This window comes from Pezoporus wallicus, unplaced genomic scaffold (genome assembly GCF_028554395.1).
Source record: "Pezoporus wallicus isolate ANWC-B61680 ecotype Strahan unplaced genomic scaffold, APGP_CSIRO_Pwel_v1 contig_6428, whole genome shotgun sequence".
NCBI classification, from domain to species: domain Eukaryota; kingdom Metazoa; phylum Chordata; class Aves; order Psittaciformes; family Psittacidae; genus Pezoporus; species Pezoporus wallicus.
The window spans coordinates 4,474,749-4,492,771 of record NW_026639269.1 but is presented as its reverse complement, the minus strand read 5'-3'; the positions used below and the strand labels follow the sequence as shown (position 1 = coordinate 4,492,771).

General features: G+C 35.1%; 1 protein-coding gene across 7 annotated transcripts in view; it reads right to left on the bottom strand.

Annotated features, from left to right (window-relative positions):
- PHF3 (PHD finger protein 3) overlaps window positions 1-18,023 on the bottom strand; it is a 51,165-nt gene that overhangs the window by 16,668 nt on the left and 16,474 nt on the right. For 2 of the 7 annotated variants that reach the window (XM_057414099.1, XM_057414102.1), the window contains exons 2-6: window positions 16,186-16,320; window positions 14,688-14,762; window positions 13,896-14,057; window positions 10,784-12,605; window positions 163-490 (exon numbers count right to left, since the gene is read on the bottom strand). In XM_057414099.1, coding sequence (XP_057270082.1) covers window positions 163-490; window positions 10,784-12,605; window positions 13,896-14,037 — 2,292 coding nt within the window. In that variant the 5' untranslated portion in view covers window positions 14,038-14,057; window positions 14,688-14,762; window positions 16,186-16,320. Of the gene's footprint in view, window positions 1-162; window positions 491-595; window positions 767-10,783; window positions 12,606-13,895; window positions 14,058-14,687; window positions 14,763-16,185; window positions 16,324-18,023 lie in introns of those variants that run through there. The other 5 variants (XM_057414095.1, XM_057414098.1, XM_057414101.1 and 2 more) reach the window with 4 other exon arrangements.

Genomic DNA, 18,023 nt, shown 5'->3' with positions numbered 1-18,023 from the left:
CAAACCAGTTAGAAAATGAAGTAACTCTGAAAATAATAATGGAGAAATTTGAAATTAAGATTCACAAAAATGTTTGAAACGTGATTATTTTAAAAAGCAGGGGGTTAGGAGGAAATTCCTTCTACCCCCAATAATTAACAGCATCTTAAGCATTAGACACACCCGTCTGAAGATTTTGACTTTGTGCTTCCCAGTGTCCTCCACTTGCTTTGTTTTTTCAGTTGTTGCATTCAGATTACAAGTAGGTGTTTGCTTCGACATCCCCAGTTTTTCACACTGACTTTCTTTTTCTTCTCTGTGGATTTCAGTTTTCACTTGATTATCTGGTACACTTTGATCCAAACACTCAATTTTTTTGTCTTCTTCAGCACAGCATTTCACACACACATATTCTTTATCTTCTTCACCCATCTGCTGTGCTTGAGAAAGGCTCAGTCCAACACAATCACCATGAAACCAATCATCACATCTACCACAGCCTACCATAAACCTGAAAAAAAAAGAAGAGGTAAGTCAGCATACAATCAAAGAAGATACAACAATTAGAGCAGAACATACCATACTTGATTTGTGCATCTCAACAATTCTTTCTTACCTGGGAAGGGATTTTCTTTGTAGCTTTACATCCATCTCCAGCCTTACGACATGGCACAGAATTCCTGAGAAATACTTTTTAAGCCATTCTGCCTTTTGCCGTAGTCCAAGAGACTATCATAACCTCATGTTTTTGTAACCTGTCCCCAAATCCTACCAACAGGATTTTTCAGACTACTATTAAAAGAAAAATAAATAAAATTCCTGACTGGATTAAGGAAAAAAAAAACCAAAACCACCACCACCACAAAACCCACCAAAATAAACAGAAACCAAAAGCCAAAAACACACCTACACTCTCCAAACCAGTGAACTTGTGTTTGAAAGGTTTGGAAAGTTCCTTCCAAGTCCTATTACCCTTTACTTCCTTCAAATACAATCACTCACCATCCTACCCACTGCACCATACCTACTGCAGTCTTCCATATCAGTAAGATATTTAAGCATTCTGAAAATATGACAAATGCAACAACATCAAGCTATTCTAAACTAGTTGCTATTTTTACATCACATTCCTTAGACCATTATTACTGAAATACTTACAGAAAATTCCTTTTTACTGGTGAATATGGAACCAGGAGCCTTCAACTGTATCTGTCTAGCTTGCAGTGACTGGTTTGTTTTAAACAACGTACATGCCACTTTTGGGTTGCTATGTTATTGAGAGCTAATAGCTATTTAAAGGATGTTTCAAACACCAAAGGACACCCTTCATCTCAGAGGTACTTCAAGTCCTTCATTACTTTAATAGTAAAAGTAACTTTAGGTACAGATAGTATTTTCAAAGTAAAGATAACTTGGCCTAAAATAAAGCTACAATTTCTGATTATTTTGTGGAAGCATTTTGAAAACTTCCTTAAGTATCACTAGTACATACTTGCACTGATAGGTACAATTGCCAGTGGAACAATTTGGGAGGGATGTGAAATTTCAAAGTCACATAGGTTGACCCCTCAATAAAGCGATTCCAGGACACTTATATGGCAGTAATGATTTTTTTTTTTTTTTTTTTTTAAATCCTTTCTTATAAACTGGCATCATTACTAAAGATCTGCTTTCAAATGATCTAGGAAGATCTCTTGCACTATCCATTCTCTTTTTCCTTTTATATCCCTGGGTTTGCTTTTGTTTTATACTTACATAGTAATTCATAAAATGCTGGTTGTTTCAGCAATATAAGCCAGAAGCTAAATACACTGACCTGCAAACCCTGTGCCTTTAATCCAATAGCCTATAAATCTCTTTCATAAGATGAGTCTAAGGAAAATGATTCCTAATTTATGTATGTTCCTATTCAGGCTAGAGTCTGCCATCTGCTGACTTACCTACTTTGCAAAACCATATAAACACTACACAACGTGCTTAGAGGAACTTTCTTTCTCCAGAACTGCAAATGAACACTGCAGATGGTTTGATGCAAGTATTGTAGTCAAGAAATACTGGTATCTCAAGAGATGAAAATCTTACTATCTAACAGCAGATGTTAGAAATGAGAATAGTATGTTGTGGTTATATTGTGTCCTTGCTTACCAAAATAAATTAGGAATAAATTCTGCTGAAGTAAATAATCTTTTGATGCAAAACAAGTCTGAGAAGTTTTAAAACTCAAGCAGCTTGAGAACAAAGTCATTTCCAGCTTCACTGGCCTGTGATGCTGTTTGCTAGATTTGAAGGAGAAGGTTTCAATCCAGTTTTCTTCACAAACTATTTTATCATTTTTTCTTTTTTTTTCCCCCCCTGAGCTTCAAGTACATTTGTGGTACTACTTATCACTAGCAAACAATAAACTGTCCATCTACTTAGCAGCTTCAATTAGGAAGGCAGAGCTTCCTTCATGTTTTATCAGTATCTCAAACTTTTCAGATCCATGTTCCAGCAAAGTAAATTTAAAAGAAAGGTAACATTAGGGAACAACTGCTTCCAATGGTTTTACCAGAGTAATACCATAGCATCCAAAAACACAACAGGAAAACAAGATAGAAGCAATGGGATTTCAGCACAAAGATGACTGCTCCTTTCTGAGAGGCTGGAGCCAAACGTGATGACAGAAAATACAGCACGAGTGCCTATTTCACAACTGTAAGGATCCACAACAGGATGTGTTATATAAAATGTATCTTGTATTATTGCAAGAAATTATTAGTAAAGCTTTGGAAACACTGAAAATGGCTACAAAAAATCCAAATGAATTTCTGCAGAGCTGAAGTAAAAATCAAAGCATATTAGTAAAGTGCTTCTTGCTTAAAGAGTATTTTGCTGTACCAATGAATGAATGACTTTCAGTCAAAAATAAAAGCAAACCAAGAATACATCATCTTGAAGCCACAACTGCTACTTGGATTTTTATTTAAAATGTATGTATTTTTCCCCAGTTTGAAATTCAAGCATTGGAGACTATTTTGTTAAATGAGAAAGCTAGATTGCAACCAAAACAAGATTTTCATTAATATTTAGAAAATAGACTAAATTTGCAGAAAAGAGATTAACTGCAGAGACTAACATACACAAGATGCTGCATACCTTCAACTTTAAATTGACAGCACACGTAATTTTTCAGTTTAGCTCACACACACTATGTGTGATGGTGTATGATATAATTAAAGCACCAGGATAGGCATCCAGTCTTACATCTTTATTTTCAGGTCTATCAAAAAAAAAAACAAAAAACAAAAAAAAAAAAAGCCCCCCCCCCCCCTTGGTAATGAACTGAGCTCAAAAAGATCATTTTTCACTAAGAATACACCAAGACAGACAGATGTAATTCAAACCACCTTAGGCAAACTATTGAGATGGAATATCTATTTGCCTTCATTCCAGTCTTCACAATAAGATTTCAATTACACTATATTTAAACACACACAATAAAGCTTCAGAATTCAGAAACTAGGACTACAAAGAGAATCTGGAAATGTCCATGAAGCCTGTACTATAAAACAGAATGTAGTGTTTACAATTGTCTTGTCTTGCTTGAACCTAGTTATACAAAATGGTAATAAGAATACCAGTGCTGCCTGCCTAAAAACTTCACTATTTCTACTTATATTTTCACACTAGTCAACTAAAAGACTACAATTTCTGAGGATGGAAGAGAACACACCGATTTTTATACCAGTAATGTAAATAATCCTTTTTACCATAAGGCCACTTTTACATTTTTATCTGTTCCATGTAACTGCACAAAAAACATAATTATGATTTGTAACAGCAATTATAATTGGGTAATGGGCAATGCTTAAAAACTAAAAAGGGAAGTCAAGGGAAACTGAAGCCTGGCTTGAAGTATCAAGGATGTCCTCTTGCACAGCTGTCAAAGTTGTGACTGAAGAGGTTCTGATATCTTGGACTATGAAAACACCAAAGTTTCTGATTGTAGATTGCTTCAAGTTTGAAGTGCAGGAGTTTTACCCATGTTGTAAGGCTGGATTGGAAGATGTAAAGCTGAAAGAGAAAGAAAAATGTCTTTTAAAATGTTAAATCATGCCATGTTAAATAACAGAATTGTTTTCACTGGACTTGAATATAAAACCAGACTTTAAGAAAAAAATTAAAAAGAGCTGACAGGTGACAGCAAAGAGTACTATAGTACATTGGGACCTTTGCATATAATATGTTACTGTTTCATTTCTTTAAAGAATCCTCTTGGTAATCCATGCATTGGCATGAAAAAATGTACCTTAAAATTAGAAAGTAATGGATGATATATAAAAAGAGATAAATAATGCAAATTTTCCACAACCTCTCTTAGGATTGCAAGATTTTGTTTGGTGTGTTATTTGTATTAAATTAAATTCATCTGTTAGATAAAAAACTCAGGCTTGGATGATTTACCTTCAAAATATAGAAGCCACTGTTTAAATGTATGTACATTAAATGTATGTAAAAACCATTCTATTTATGTATTAAAAGCAAGTTTTCAGAGATATCCATTACTATGAAATAAGATTTTACAATTAAAATGGGCAGAAACCATCGTATTAATAAAACAGTTGTTTGTTATAAAGCTATAATTATTAATGAAATAAAATACAAAAAATTGGAAGCTGTCAGAATAGTTCAGTGAGGGCATTCTAAGATAATGTAAGAAAATAATTTACTTCAGAAAGAATTGCTTCTCTTTAGTCCTTTGCATTTGGGAAAACACTGTAACAGGACTCAAATCTCAAAAAAAGTCAGGCCAAACTATTCAAAATGACACCCTAGACAAAAAACACACCTAAGAGGAGTAAAACTACCGTTCACACACTTTTAAAGAACTTAAGTATTTAAAGCATGTCTCATGTCTGCATTTTCTCCCCCATTAATGGCACTATTCATCTATCTTCCATAACATCTATTGTAAAGTTGTATTAACGTTACAACTGCATCTTGGCTGCACTGATGCTAGTCAACGTTAAAGCAGATACTACATGGAATTATTTCTTCAGCTAATACAGACGTTACTAGTAGTAAGATATTTGTAACAGGTTTAGCAGCATTTATGGTCCACGTTAGTGAAGTAGCATGGGCTTGATTCACAGCTGAAGTGAAACAAGTGTTTGCCAAAAAAAAAAAAGGGCCAAAACGAAAAACTGCATTACCTTGACAGAGAACATGCACAAAAAGCAAAGAAGAGAAACTGCTCATGTACAAGTCTAGTACAGGTGACATGAACTGCCAGGTTTTGATCTAACGAGAACAACTTATCTTCAAAGAAACACCATCAGTATATCTCTTTGCACAAAATTTGCAGCATAGGAAAAATATGCTGCAAACTTTTTTTAATATTAATTTCCAATAGCCCATCTTTTATGTAAGTTTCTTTTTTTCTGCAAAAGCATAATTTTAGTTTTTTATGTTAAATGAACCTCTCCAAAAAGGAAACAAACAACCCTCTGCTCTTTGAACTAAAGGTAAATGCATGAAACATGCCCAATAATAGGAAAAACAAAATCACTGAACTTTCCAAAACCCTGACAAAAATGGTACATCTCCTAACATTAATAACAAACCCATATTTAAAAAAAAAAAAATCATTAAGGGAAGCTCCACTACCAGAGGGTTCTATACACATTATGCATCTTTGCAGGATCAGGATTGTACATTCTCTAACTGCATATATACATATATATATATATCTCTCTCTCTCAAACTATGCATCTTAGACAACTCATGATATCCATTTGCTTGAATCCCTAATGGTGTTAATAATAATCCTACCTGTACTGAAGCACAGTAATATAATCTTTATAAAAATCTACTAATAAAATGACACTGCTGTAAATACAAACCACAGTTGAGTCCTTCCATTCACTAATTATACATTACAATGTGATTTTGTTTATACGGTCATACAGTTTTTCTACAGCTGTTACACAGTTGATAGCTTTTAATGTTGCAAGGCTTTCACAGTGGAAGAAAGCAGTAACAGGGGCAGAAAACTTAAAAGCATCATCCATGACTGTAAACTGATGACATCTTGCATAATGTGCAGTATAAAATATACTATCCAATAAAGGTGTACTAGAACTGAGGCATCATAATTATTCTAATGACTGTTTCTTCTGAAGTGTTGTCACAATGATTCAGTTGCTTTTATATGCACCCACCCTGAAAAAATATGCACACTTAATTTAAGGGTGGTTTTAAATTTGGAGCATTAATCTCCTTTCTTAGCCATTCTCTTTTGTACTGGCTATGAAAATTACATGATTGCCTGATTTCAAAATAGTTTACTGAAGTATGAGCACTACTTTGAAAAAACAAATACCCCAACGATGTTTACAAAAGGAAAAAGCAGTTTTAAGGTTTCTTTAACTTCACCCATAAGACAAAGTAATTTTCTGTATAACAGCTGTGCAGAAACTTTTTAGTGGCTATGCATATGCAAGAGATCAGGAATACTGAATCTTTACTAAATCAACTCCTGCACTTTCCAGCAAACTGCCTTTTACTATATTGCTAACTTTTCCTCCATATTAAAGCAGAGTAAAACTCTGGTTCTGCATCACTTAATTTTTCTGTGAGCTCTGAGAAGGCCAGTTTGGGTACAACCACAGAAACTGCATGATCAAATCCCAAGCAACAGCAAAACAAAAACAAACAGGAAAACACAAAATAACAGCAACAAATTAAAGATACAAATTTTCTTGGTGACACAATGCTTTCTAGAAAATTTGCTTAGAAACAGAGCATCTCAAGTTAAGTACTATGAATTATTAACTGGAATTTGGTGGAACTTCTTCGATTGAACAAGACTTGGTGAAGGCAAGGGAGACAATCTGCAAAACATTAGTTAGGCTTTGTCTATCTGTACAAAAAAGAAATTAGTTCAGCTCTCCAGCCTGCAGATAAATTGAACGTATATGGTGAAAACTGGAGAAATTTGTAATAGGAGCCTTTACATTGGAAGGGGACATATAAGGCATACAAGAAGAAATCTTACATCAGTAGATTACTCAATGCCGGCAGAGCTATGACCTTCACTTAGTTCTATGTCAAGAAATAAAATTGTTTTTTTCTTTAACTGTCTCTAAACACCTTCAATCTGTTTTCAGAAAAATAACTGTTTGTGACAAGACTTATTCTTTTCAGCATTGCATGAACTCATCAAGAAGTTGAGGTAGTAACTTCAGTCTGTAACATTTATGTGATATGCATATCCATACACGTTTCATCTACAGATCAATGAAAATCTAGATGTATGATTTATATTAGCTGATAAGAAAACATCTAACAGCAATACGATACAATGGCAAAGTCAAAGAAATTGAAAGCAATACTATAATGAGTAACAGCAATAATTCAAACTTTGCACTGGAACAAAAGCAAACAAAAAACCTACTTTCAGATATGCTGGAAATTACTAAGTACAAAGCTACACCATAGTTATCTGACTTGCCCCCCCAAAAAATTGGTTTAGTTTTCACATGAAAGTACAATTTTTTGTTATAAGGGTAAATCTCTGAAGGCAAATCAACATACATCAAGCCAACAGACTGAAACAGTTCTAAAGCCAAACACTGCTTACCCACTTTGGGTAATGAAGATACAAAAAAACCCTGTTATGTTGGTTCCAGCTTATAAGCATCAAGACAAGTGGAAAACAAAGTATGAATAGCCATTGTTTAAAGCTCAGGTGCTAAAGAATGCAATTAACAGGAAAAGAAAAAAAAAAATATTGCCTCTTAAAAATCAAGACACGTTCTAACTTGTAAACTTCTTTTGATCATGCAAGTCACGTTTTTTAAAAAGGGTTTCTCCTTTTACAGCCAAATCCATTGCACTGGCAGTGCAAGGTAAGCATACTTTGACTCTTTCAGCAGGCACAGTAAGTTTACTCTGGGGGTGTGAAAGGCCTATGTAAGCATCCCCCTTTGGTGATTCTGCTCACAAACAAAGCTGATGAAACCACCTCCAACACATCTCCACATCTTCAACCCAAATCAATTTTCCCAGCTTACTATTACATTTACAGCAAGCTACCAGTTTTTCATTTTTTGTAGGGAATACAAAAACATTCCAGTGACAATTAATTTGCAGCCTGAATTCTAAATATGTTACATTAACATGACGTACTACAAAGCTCACATGCACGTTATTTCCAAACTTGAGGTTGCAACTTCAGTTCAACTTCTTTTTCTGGTCAATTTTACCAGAGCACTGTTAAAATCTCCAAAGTTCAAATAACCATAAAGCAGGACAAAATCACAAATGTTTCAGATCTTAGCTCTGGCTTTGACATTTGTTGAACTTACTGTCATTTGACAATACTTGTGTCTTGCACTTTCTCCTCTCTCCTATGCAATGATCAGATAAAAGAATAAAAAAAAAAAAAACATACAGGAAACTGACCAGCCAGGCTGGCAGAAAAGGGAAACAAAAATTCCTAGAAAGGCAATCCACAGAGCGAATGAAACCCCCATATCCATACACTCAATATTGATAGTTTTGATGTTTTTCCAAGGGATAAAAGTGAAATTCGTGTTAAGATTTTTTTTCTATTGCACTATACTAAAAACATTTCCTTGCTCTTGCACTAATAATTAAACACATACAAAATGCTAAGGCACTTGAGATACAAGTTCTGGTTCCTTTTGTATATCTCCATGTCATCAAATGAATCTGAAAAGTTTGAGTTTTTATTTGCAGCATACAGCTACAAAATAAAAATAACGTGAACAAATTAAAACATTTTTTAGAATAGTGATGGTAAAAAGTGCTGGAATGACAATCTTAAGTCTTCTATTATTAAGCACGAGGCTCAATACTGCAAGCTTCCTCACTTCTACTAGTGTGTCTCAGTCACAGTCTATATACAGAAATTCTGTATATTTTTACATTTAGCAAATCTGTTCCTTTTCTCCTGAAACTGCTGGTTGCCAGCAGTTTTGTAACAAACGTTAAAAACAAATCAAACAAGAACAACGAAACAACAACAAAAAAATCATCACCAAACAAAAAAACAAGACTGACATTAAGAAAGCAGTTTAAACCCCAAATAAGCATATTTTGCTTTAAAAATATCCACATAAACATTTTCATGTCATGAAGCAGCCTTTCTGAACAACTCATTGAAACACAGGCTATATACTTCTACCATTGTAGTAATACATGAGATAATAAAAACTAAGGAAATGCAAAGAGCACAGACTTAAGCAATATTATAACATAAAATTAAACACTGCTATAGAGGCCCAAATGGTAAAGGGACAGCCCTAACAAAAGAACCATAAAAAAAAAAAAAACAACACAAACAAACAAAAAAAAAATCCAAAAAACCAAAACCAAACAAAAAAATGAGAACAAAAAAATAAAAGCACAAAATCACACAGAACTAAGCCCGAGTGCCCCTTAAATCAGGTAATTCTTACCAACCAGGCAGAGCAAATATAGCTGTAATTCTTTTAGTAGGCCACAGCGATGCAGTTTACTCTAGATGCACAGTAAATGAGTTTGATGTATTAGCTTTTCAAATTATGTAAGTAGTCAATAAAACTCACAAAGGCTCTTCTTACAAATGAATAAAAACCTCAGGCACCAAAGGTAATTGTTCCATATTTCACTCTGATATATGGAGTTCTAATGCACACTCACTGAAAATTACCGTTTTCTTTCACATAAGGAAAAGACTAATCAGATATGCTTTCATAAAACAAAAAACAAAACAAAAAAAACACAAACAACAAACCAAACCAAAAAAAAACACAAAACAAAAACACCATAAAAAAGGCTGGGAGGTAGAACTGTAACTTCAAAAAAAATTCTTCAATATTAAATCCAGAAAATAACAAGTGGTAATAAAGGAATTCTCAGTCTTGGACTGACAGTTCATTAGTGAAACCCAATGGCCTTTTTCAGTTCACTTACAGTGTAGAAGAGTAACTTTTGCCACAGAGGGACATTATCAACTTCAGACACAAACTCATTATTAGGTTTAGTTAAAGACAATTTCAGATACGCCCTACACAGAAGTTTTCCAGGGGTTGAGACTTACAGTCTTTCTACCACTCCCCTCAACTACTTCAGTACTCCTGTGACAGGAAAGCCTCACAGCAATCATAGAATAGTTAGGGTTGGAAAGGACCTTAAGATCATCTAGTTCCAACTCCCCGCCATAGGCAGGGACAATGATTATGCAAATTGAACAAAAAACAAAAAACAAAAAAAAAAAAAAACCAAAAAAAAACAGAATCACACTTCTACCAGATAAAAGTCACATGTAAACAACTACTTTGTTTTTTTTGGGGGGGGGTGGTTTCTTTTTTTGGGGGGGATGATAGTCATCCTTCAGTTTAAGAAGTCTCTGTTAGGAAGGAAATGACAATCTGGAACACAGACATCTTAGCCTTATTTCTCTTCTGTGAAAAAAAGTCAAGTTTAAAGCACACATTTTAGCAGCATAGCAGAATTACACATTCATCAACAAATTTATTCCTAGAACAAAGCATTTTCAGTAAATTCTTTTTGTCAAACTAGTTTCTACTACTCTATTTAAAAGACATAGAAGTGTACGAGTGCAAAGCAAATTAACTGACAGTGTAACAGACAGTATTCCATTATGAGGCAAAGGAAATTAACTGACAGTGCAATAGACAGTATTCCATTATGAGGCTATGCCTTTTTTCTTCAAGCATGAAACATTTGGTAAAAGAGGAAAAAAATTATCTTCTGAGACCAACAATAAATTCCTCAGACACAAAGCTACACACACCTGTTGCCATGTGGCTTTCTACAAAAGCCACACTGCTTGTTGGGCACCCAAACATATTTGCTTTCACTAACAGAGGTGTGTTCCAAGCCTTCCCGTTTAACCGTCGAAATGTTATCTGGAATGAACAACGGAGGTTCATCAAGTGAAAGACTTCTGCTACTTCTTCTCTGGCGAGGTTGGAGATTCTTATCAATTCGTTTTGATTTGTTTTTTTCTTTATCATCCTCCTTCAGATGTTCTACAACAGTGGGATCTTTTGTCTCTGCCTCTTCCTTTGTGGAGCTGTTTGGTTTTAGAACAGTTGCAAGCTGGTGTTTCTGCCCCTGAGCTTGCTTCTGACCAAGATTTGAAACATGCCCTGACAATGTGTGTGCAGAGTGGTGGGTATCTTTAGAAAAGCTATGATGAGTAGGAGATTTCTCACTTGCTCTTTGAATTGATGACTTCTGTACTTGCCCAGAAGTTTGGACTCGGGGTATTTTCTTCAGCATTGTATTGGTCTGCTTTTTTACAGTCACCTCTGAAATACAGCTCTTTGCCTTCGAACTCAGGTCAGACTGTTTCTTTCTAATTTTAACTGGGTTATTTGGATGCTGATGGCTCTCTTGATCATCTGCATTCCGCTTCAGACTTGCTGAATATGGACTATGAAGCCCTGAAACTGTAAGACCAGCTCTTGCTCTTGAACGTGTTATTTCTTGTTGCGCTGCACCCGACTTCTGTCGAGTACCTGGACTCAGATTTTGTTTATTCTGTGTAACAGATTTACTATGCCGGGGCCTAATATTCTTGTCACATTTTGATGGAATGCTAACTTGTTTATCATCATCCTGAGACTTTGATGCTTCAGGGCTTTCTACTTTAGTACTGATCTGCTGCTGTACATTTTGGCTTGCCTGGTCAAGATCAACGCTTTCCAAAATGCTAATTCCTGGGTCAGCAGAAGTAAACTCTTTGCTGTTTAAGTCTTTATTATCAAAATCTGTACTGTCCAACGGTTTCTCAGATGAAGTTACAGTTTTCTCCATTTCCTTGTCATTATCTGCAAGTTCTGTTATACATTCCTTTACTGACAGCATATTTCCACCAGGAACTTCCACATTCTGGGAACCTAAAATACAATCAACCCCCTCCTCTACAGAGCTGGACAAACTCAAAAAGGTCTCACAGATTTCACTTGGATTCACACAAACACTAGATGGATCATTAGCTTTTCCAGTTACCCCACTTTGTTCGTGCTCTTCTGTTTTCTTCTTCAATTCCTCTGTTTTATTTTCAGTCTTTTCTTCTGAAGAAGTTTTAGAGACCACTGAATCAAGCACATCATTTGCTTCATTTTTAACTGCAGCAATTTCAGTATCTGCAGATACTGAACAAACCGATTCAACACTTTCAGATTCAGTCTTCGTTGCAACCTCTGTTATTTCCTTTGTTTCTCCAGAAGAAGGAAAACAGGCTCCTGCTAAACTAGCACAACTTAACTCTTGGGATGCTTCCTCAACTTTTGCCTGGTATGGGGTTTCAGACTTTACTTCGTTCATGTGTTCGGGACCAGGAAAACATTCTGTATTACTCTGGGATGCTGTAACTGCTGCTGCAGTTCCTTCTATCTGTCCTGATCTTCTTGTACTACGCCTAACTTCTTTAGGCTGCTCCGCTTTCAAGGGTGCAGCAACATCTGTCTCTTTAGCTGGACTTCTCTCTTGTTTCTGTCCAGTTTTTGGAGCAGATCCACTTTTTACAGATGATTTCTTGGTATTAACTAGAGGTGCAACATTTGAACGCTTGGCTAGCGTGCTCTGTCGCAAACTCCGTACTGGTTCTAGGAAGGGAGAAAGAAAACATCTTAGCTATAGTGCATCCTCCTCTTTGCAAATACAAGACCTATCTAGAATAGAACTGATTTAGCTTACTGGACACAAAGAGAACTTACAACTTAGGTGCTTACTAAACTTAAAATACCCAACCAAATAAAACCCAAACACCCTTCCCCAAACAAACAAACACACCCCCCCCTCAAAAACAAACAAACAAACAAAAAACAAAAACACAAAAACAAGCAACAAAAAAAAACAAACAAAATCCACAGAAAGCCGTCACAGCTGTCTACTTTAAAAAGTAGTAAATTACTTGCATTTCAATTTTACACTACTACAGTATGGAGGTAAGTCCTCATTATTCTAATGGCTACAAAAGTTCTGAATAGTATATACAAAACAGAAGTGAGAACAGAGGCAATCAAAATCCACTGTACTTCTCTACAGTTCAATTTTTTCTACCTCAAGTAAAAGTTGCACAGGTAAGTTATATTGTGTTTGGAAGTAAAGCTGTGAAGCTTACAAAGCTTTTAGACAACACAGTACCAGAATCTGAGATCCAATCATATTCTCACTTGATGCCATCTCCTACATTTTCTAAACAAGACACCATCCCCGCATGGCGTCGTCTTTTTAAAAAGCATACTCATCAGCTTTGTACCACAGGCTCTTATTTAAATTCCGACTTTATTTTTTTTAACTCAGCCTACACTACAGGGGGAATAAGCAGTGCCGTAAATAACTCCATCAATTCACCAAGTTAGAAAAACCCTAACCATAAGAAACTAGCTGCCACACAATTTAAAATTTGATTAAAATACTTAGGCATATTGAAATATTTTGATGGAAGACTCTGACTGCAATTGCTATAAAACTATTTAAAACAAGAAGAAAATACACTAACAAAAATCACTAGAATTAAAATTTTAATTTAAAATAAAGAAACACGCTAACCTAATATTCCAATGTTATTTGCAAATCCACCATGCTTTTGTTAGTGAAGAACCACAGTGCTAATCTGATGCAGGTAAAAGGATCAAAATCTTAAAAATTCCTATCAGGACCACTGGCCAAAAAGTGGACACAAAATATTTATCAAACAGGAACTCAAACTGAGTAGTACTCTATGAATGCTGACTTCAAGCTGCAGTGTATAAAAATGATGTATCTGTACTTGAATTCACAGAAGCAAACATCAAAGCTTTACTTTAAGCTTATAAATGTTGGGGGTGTGGGATTATAAAAATTTAATTTACTTTAAATGTGCAAATACACATAATATATTGAATGCCCACCTTGTGCCATTAATCGTGGTGATTTTCTTGGTGATGTGACTGATGTTTCCTCACAACGGCTCCTCAAATTCCTGTTAGGTAAAACAAGCTCATCTTCATCGATGGTGTCATTCCCACTCTCTTTAACTCCTTCTTCATCCATAATATCATCAAGACCAGCCACTGGAAAAAACAAGCAAACAAGAAAGAGCCTAAAACTTAAAATGATCAAAAATACTGCAGCTGTAATGCCAAGCAAGACAGGGGAAGAGACAGGGAAAAATTAATTTGCCATCTAAAAACAAACGGGAAAAAATGAAGTAACGCAAGAAAAAATTTCCATGTGAGGCAGTTTCAGTGTAGAAGAAGCTATTACTCAAAGCTTAAAATTCTGTAGCTTTATTCCTTATAGCTTTTTGGTGGACTTGCCTTTTTATTGTTTGGGGTTTGTTTTTTTTTTTGCCACAGGAAGGTCCCCAGTCTTAGAGGATCAGCTGTCCCTCACTGTCCCTTCCCACCTAAGAAAAAGTGAAGAAAGGTAAACAGCAGAAAGAGCTGATCCAGCAGTGCAGAGTTTAAAAATCACAGTTTTCTCACAGGACACAACTTTAAAACTTTAAGTCCCACCCACATCACATATCTGCAACCCCTTTTGGGAAGAGTATGGAGTGCAGCATGCACTAGTCTCCCAGGAGAGCAAGAATATTATCTTTGTTAAATGCCTAACCTCCACTACAAAGGATCCCAGAGATTTCTCCTGCAAATAAATTTCCTAACAGACAGTCAGGCCACTGTACCAGCCATTCTCCTCACCTTCTCTAAGTTTAGTTCTGCAATGGTAGCCTCTCCTATCGCAAGATCCTATGTGTGATTAATGAATCCTGGTCCCTGTGGAATGAGAAATTTGCAAGATCAAGCCAAACACCCATGTGACTTTACAAAACATGTAGGAGGGTCTGACAAATACAGCACAGACTCCAAACAACCAAATATGCCCATTTTTCACTATTCAGGAAACTAACTAGAAGCATTTTTAAGATAAACTACCTCACATGATAGAAATAAGATACCTAAAAATTTCTATCAATTGCTTACTTAAAACTGATTTAAATTAATAAATTTACCTTAGAAATCAAAATAAACAATAGAAATGAAAAATTGTTAAAATCTTTAGACTGTCTCAAAAAAATCTGTCAATTCTTGCTCCTTTTCAAGTCTGATGTTACTACAACTTAAAAAAAATAATGTTCTTGCGAAGGCACTACAATAATGAGCATACTTTTAAGATAACAAAAATTGGAAGTTGCAGAACACTGCTCCTAATGACTAACAAGTCTATCAAGCCTGTAATTCAATCCACAAGCACCTGTCATGAAGAATTTAAAAAAGCCAACCAAACCACCTGGTAATTTTAAAGTTCAAGTATTAAGATTTTAAAAAGCCTCTTAAGGAAGCCTGACCCTGGTACCAGGTAATCCGCACTCTGAAACTCCAAAATTAGATGGTTGCCAGGAGCTGAAAGCTAGGAGTTTCTTGAACTGACAATTTAATTTTACTCATTTTAACAATAATTTTTAGTTACTGTATTGTGCACATCAATTTACAGGAAAAGTGTGTTTCATTAAATTACTGGCAACTTTCACTTTCCAATACACAGAGCCACCTTTATGTCTATGTGTATGTATTTATGTAACAAACACCACAGACAAGCTGCAGAGGACTGATAAGATGATCTTACTTCACTCATCCAAATGTTCCTTAATCACTTATTTGCTATAAGCTACCTCCTGGGGAAAAGGACACACTGGCAAAAAGATGACATTACAAGTGCCCTGTTACACTTTATTTTCCCCTAAATATCTAATACTTCCCACTGTCCAAGATGGAAAACTGAACAAGACGGACTCTCATCCTAATTCCGGCTGCTCATTCTTGTGTTCTCAGAGGCATCCCACCAAGTGCTCTGCACTTTGGTATTAGCATTCTCATTAAAGAACATTCCTTCAAAATGTGGAACTGCTATTGGGGAATAGACTGTGACAAAGGAGGCTCCTTTCAGATCCTCTTCTGTTTCCTCACTGTAAAACTAAACTACCAAGCTATGGAAGACAACATTACAAATGAAAACTACTCAGACTTCTAAAACAGCTCTGGAGCAGATTTCAGGGCTGCCATTGTTCAGGGCTTTATGATGTTCTTGCTCAAGTTACTGAATTTACACACCCTCCTTTATCAATAACAAACGGGACACATTTAGTCTACTGTTGACAGACAGTTTGAAATATTATAATTAAAGTATTTTCATACTTACAAGACTCTGTGCTGTAGCTTTAATTTTACAGAGGAATTTGAAGCACAGAATCTTGCAAATTTCAAACCACCTGAGCTATAACTCGGCTAGTACAGCCCCATGAGGCCCCAGGATGAGGAGCATTCGACACAGACCCTGCTGGGAAGAGAAAAAGGGACAGAGAACAGTAATAGATAACAGAGGAGATTAGGAAATTAAATTATGAAAAAAGAAGCAGAAGTAGAAAAACAGCATTGGGAAAAGTAAACAAACAAAAGCAAAACCAGACAGAACTAGAAAGATATAGATGATCTTAGTAATATTTAAGATTATTTCAGTAATACAGAAATTAAGACAGAAGGATAAAACATAAAAGAAAGGAAAAAATAAAGGAAAAAACGTGAATAGAAAAAGTTGTACACCAGTGTACAACTGAACAAGCTGCAAACAATGAAATTATGAGTCACAGTCAACATATTTGTACTGGAAAAGACACCACTGGCCTTCACCTTATTATTTTGAGTCTCTCCATTACTTGTGAAGTATTTAAATTTCCAAACTGCTGTGCTGATGTTTATGTTATACAATAATAGAATAACATGCAGAAAAAAAAAATTCACTTGCAAGTTTAAAGTAAAATTTCCCATGCATTAAAACAAAAGCATGGCCATTTTTTAATTCTTCAGCAATGTAAAACTGAGCAAAACAACCCTTACTTGCTGGTAGTAAAAGAGGGACAGAGAAGAAAATAGCCCTAAAAACATTATCAAAATCTTAGAACTTTATAAATCTTTATTTTTATTAATGCAAGTCTTCCTTTGATTTTCTTCAGCCAAAATTAGAAATACTAAGGTATTACTAAGTCTCTAGACTGCAAATGAAGACGGCATACTTCATATTAAAACATTTTTCTATTGACATTTGTGATGCATACATCCAATAGACAGAATTAAAAATGCTCTGTTAGAAAAAAAAAATGTATTTGCAAGAAAAACAAGGCCACTGATATAATTTACGTAAGGAAACAATGAATTCCAACTGCTTTACAAGTTTTCCTGTAAGCCTGTAACCTGCTTAAATAAGAATTTGCCTGTGAGTACTCTGTACTGACTGCCCAGTGTAAGAAAAGAATCACAATAAGTACCATGTGAAACACTGAAGATTTACTCCCATTCTTCATTAATCTCTGAATTGTAGAGGGATTTTCTCTTTTGAATAAAACATATGAAAATCAACTAGGATTAATAAATTTAATAAAACATGCATCTTTCAAAAAAAGATGGGAGTTACATCACAGGGCTACTGGTTTATGGTTCTTTAGCCACAGGCCTGTTACTTTGGAAATGAGGAGTAGTAAAGAACAAATTTCATCCACAAAGTAAAAACACAGCACCAAACCAAGCACTTTAAACCACATTAATTTATAAAGAAGAGAGCCTTTATATGAGCTCTGTCATTCATAAATACATGAACTGCCTTTTAAATCCTATTACACATCCAAACTCTCTCCATTAATAAAACTGATCCAAAAGAATAAATAACTACAGCTTTCAAATGGTAGCTTCTTACCTACAAACAGAAAAGAGTGAAAAATAAACATTCTCCAGGTTCTAAATATAATACCAATATAGTAAATTTAAATTTTATACAGGAAAGTTACTACCTTGGTCACAAGAAACTGTACAACTGTTCGCATGGACAGCTTGGAGGAAGAAAGGCATAAAGAGGTAAGAAAACTTGAGAGAAACAACATTAATTTTGGGCTTCATTCTGAAGGTTACACTCAAAATTATTTCATCTGCAGGAGGAAAAATACACACACATTTGGATTTAGTGAAAAAAGCCTGACATGACTTACA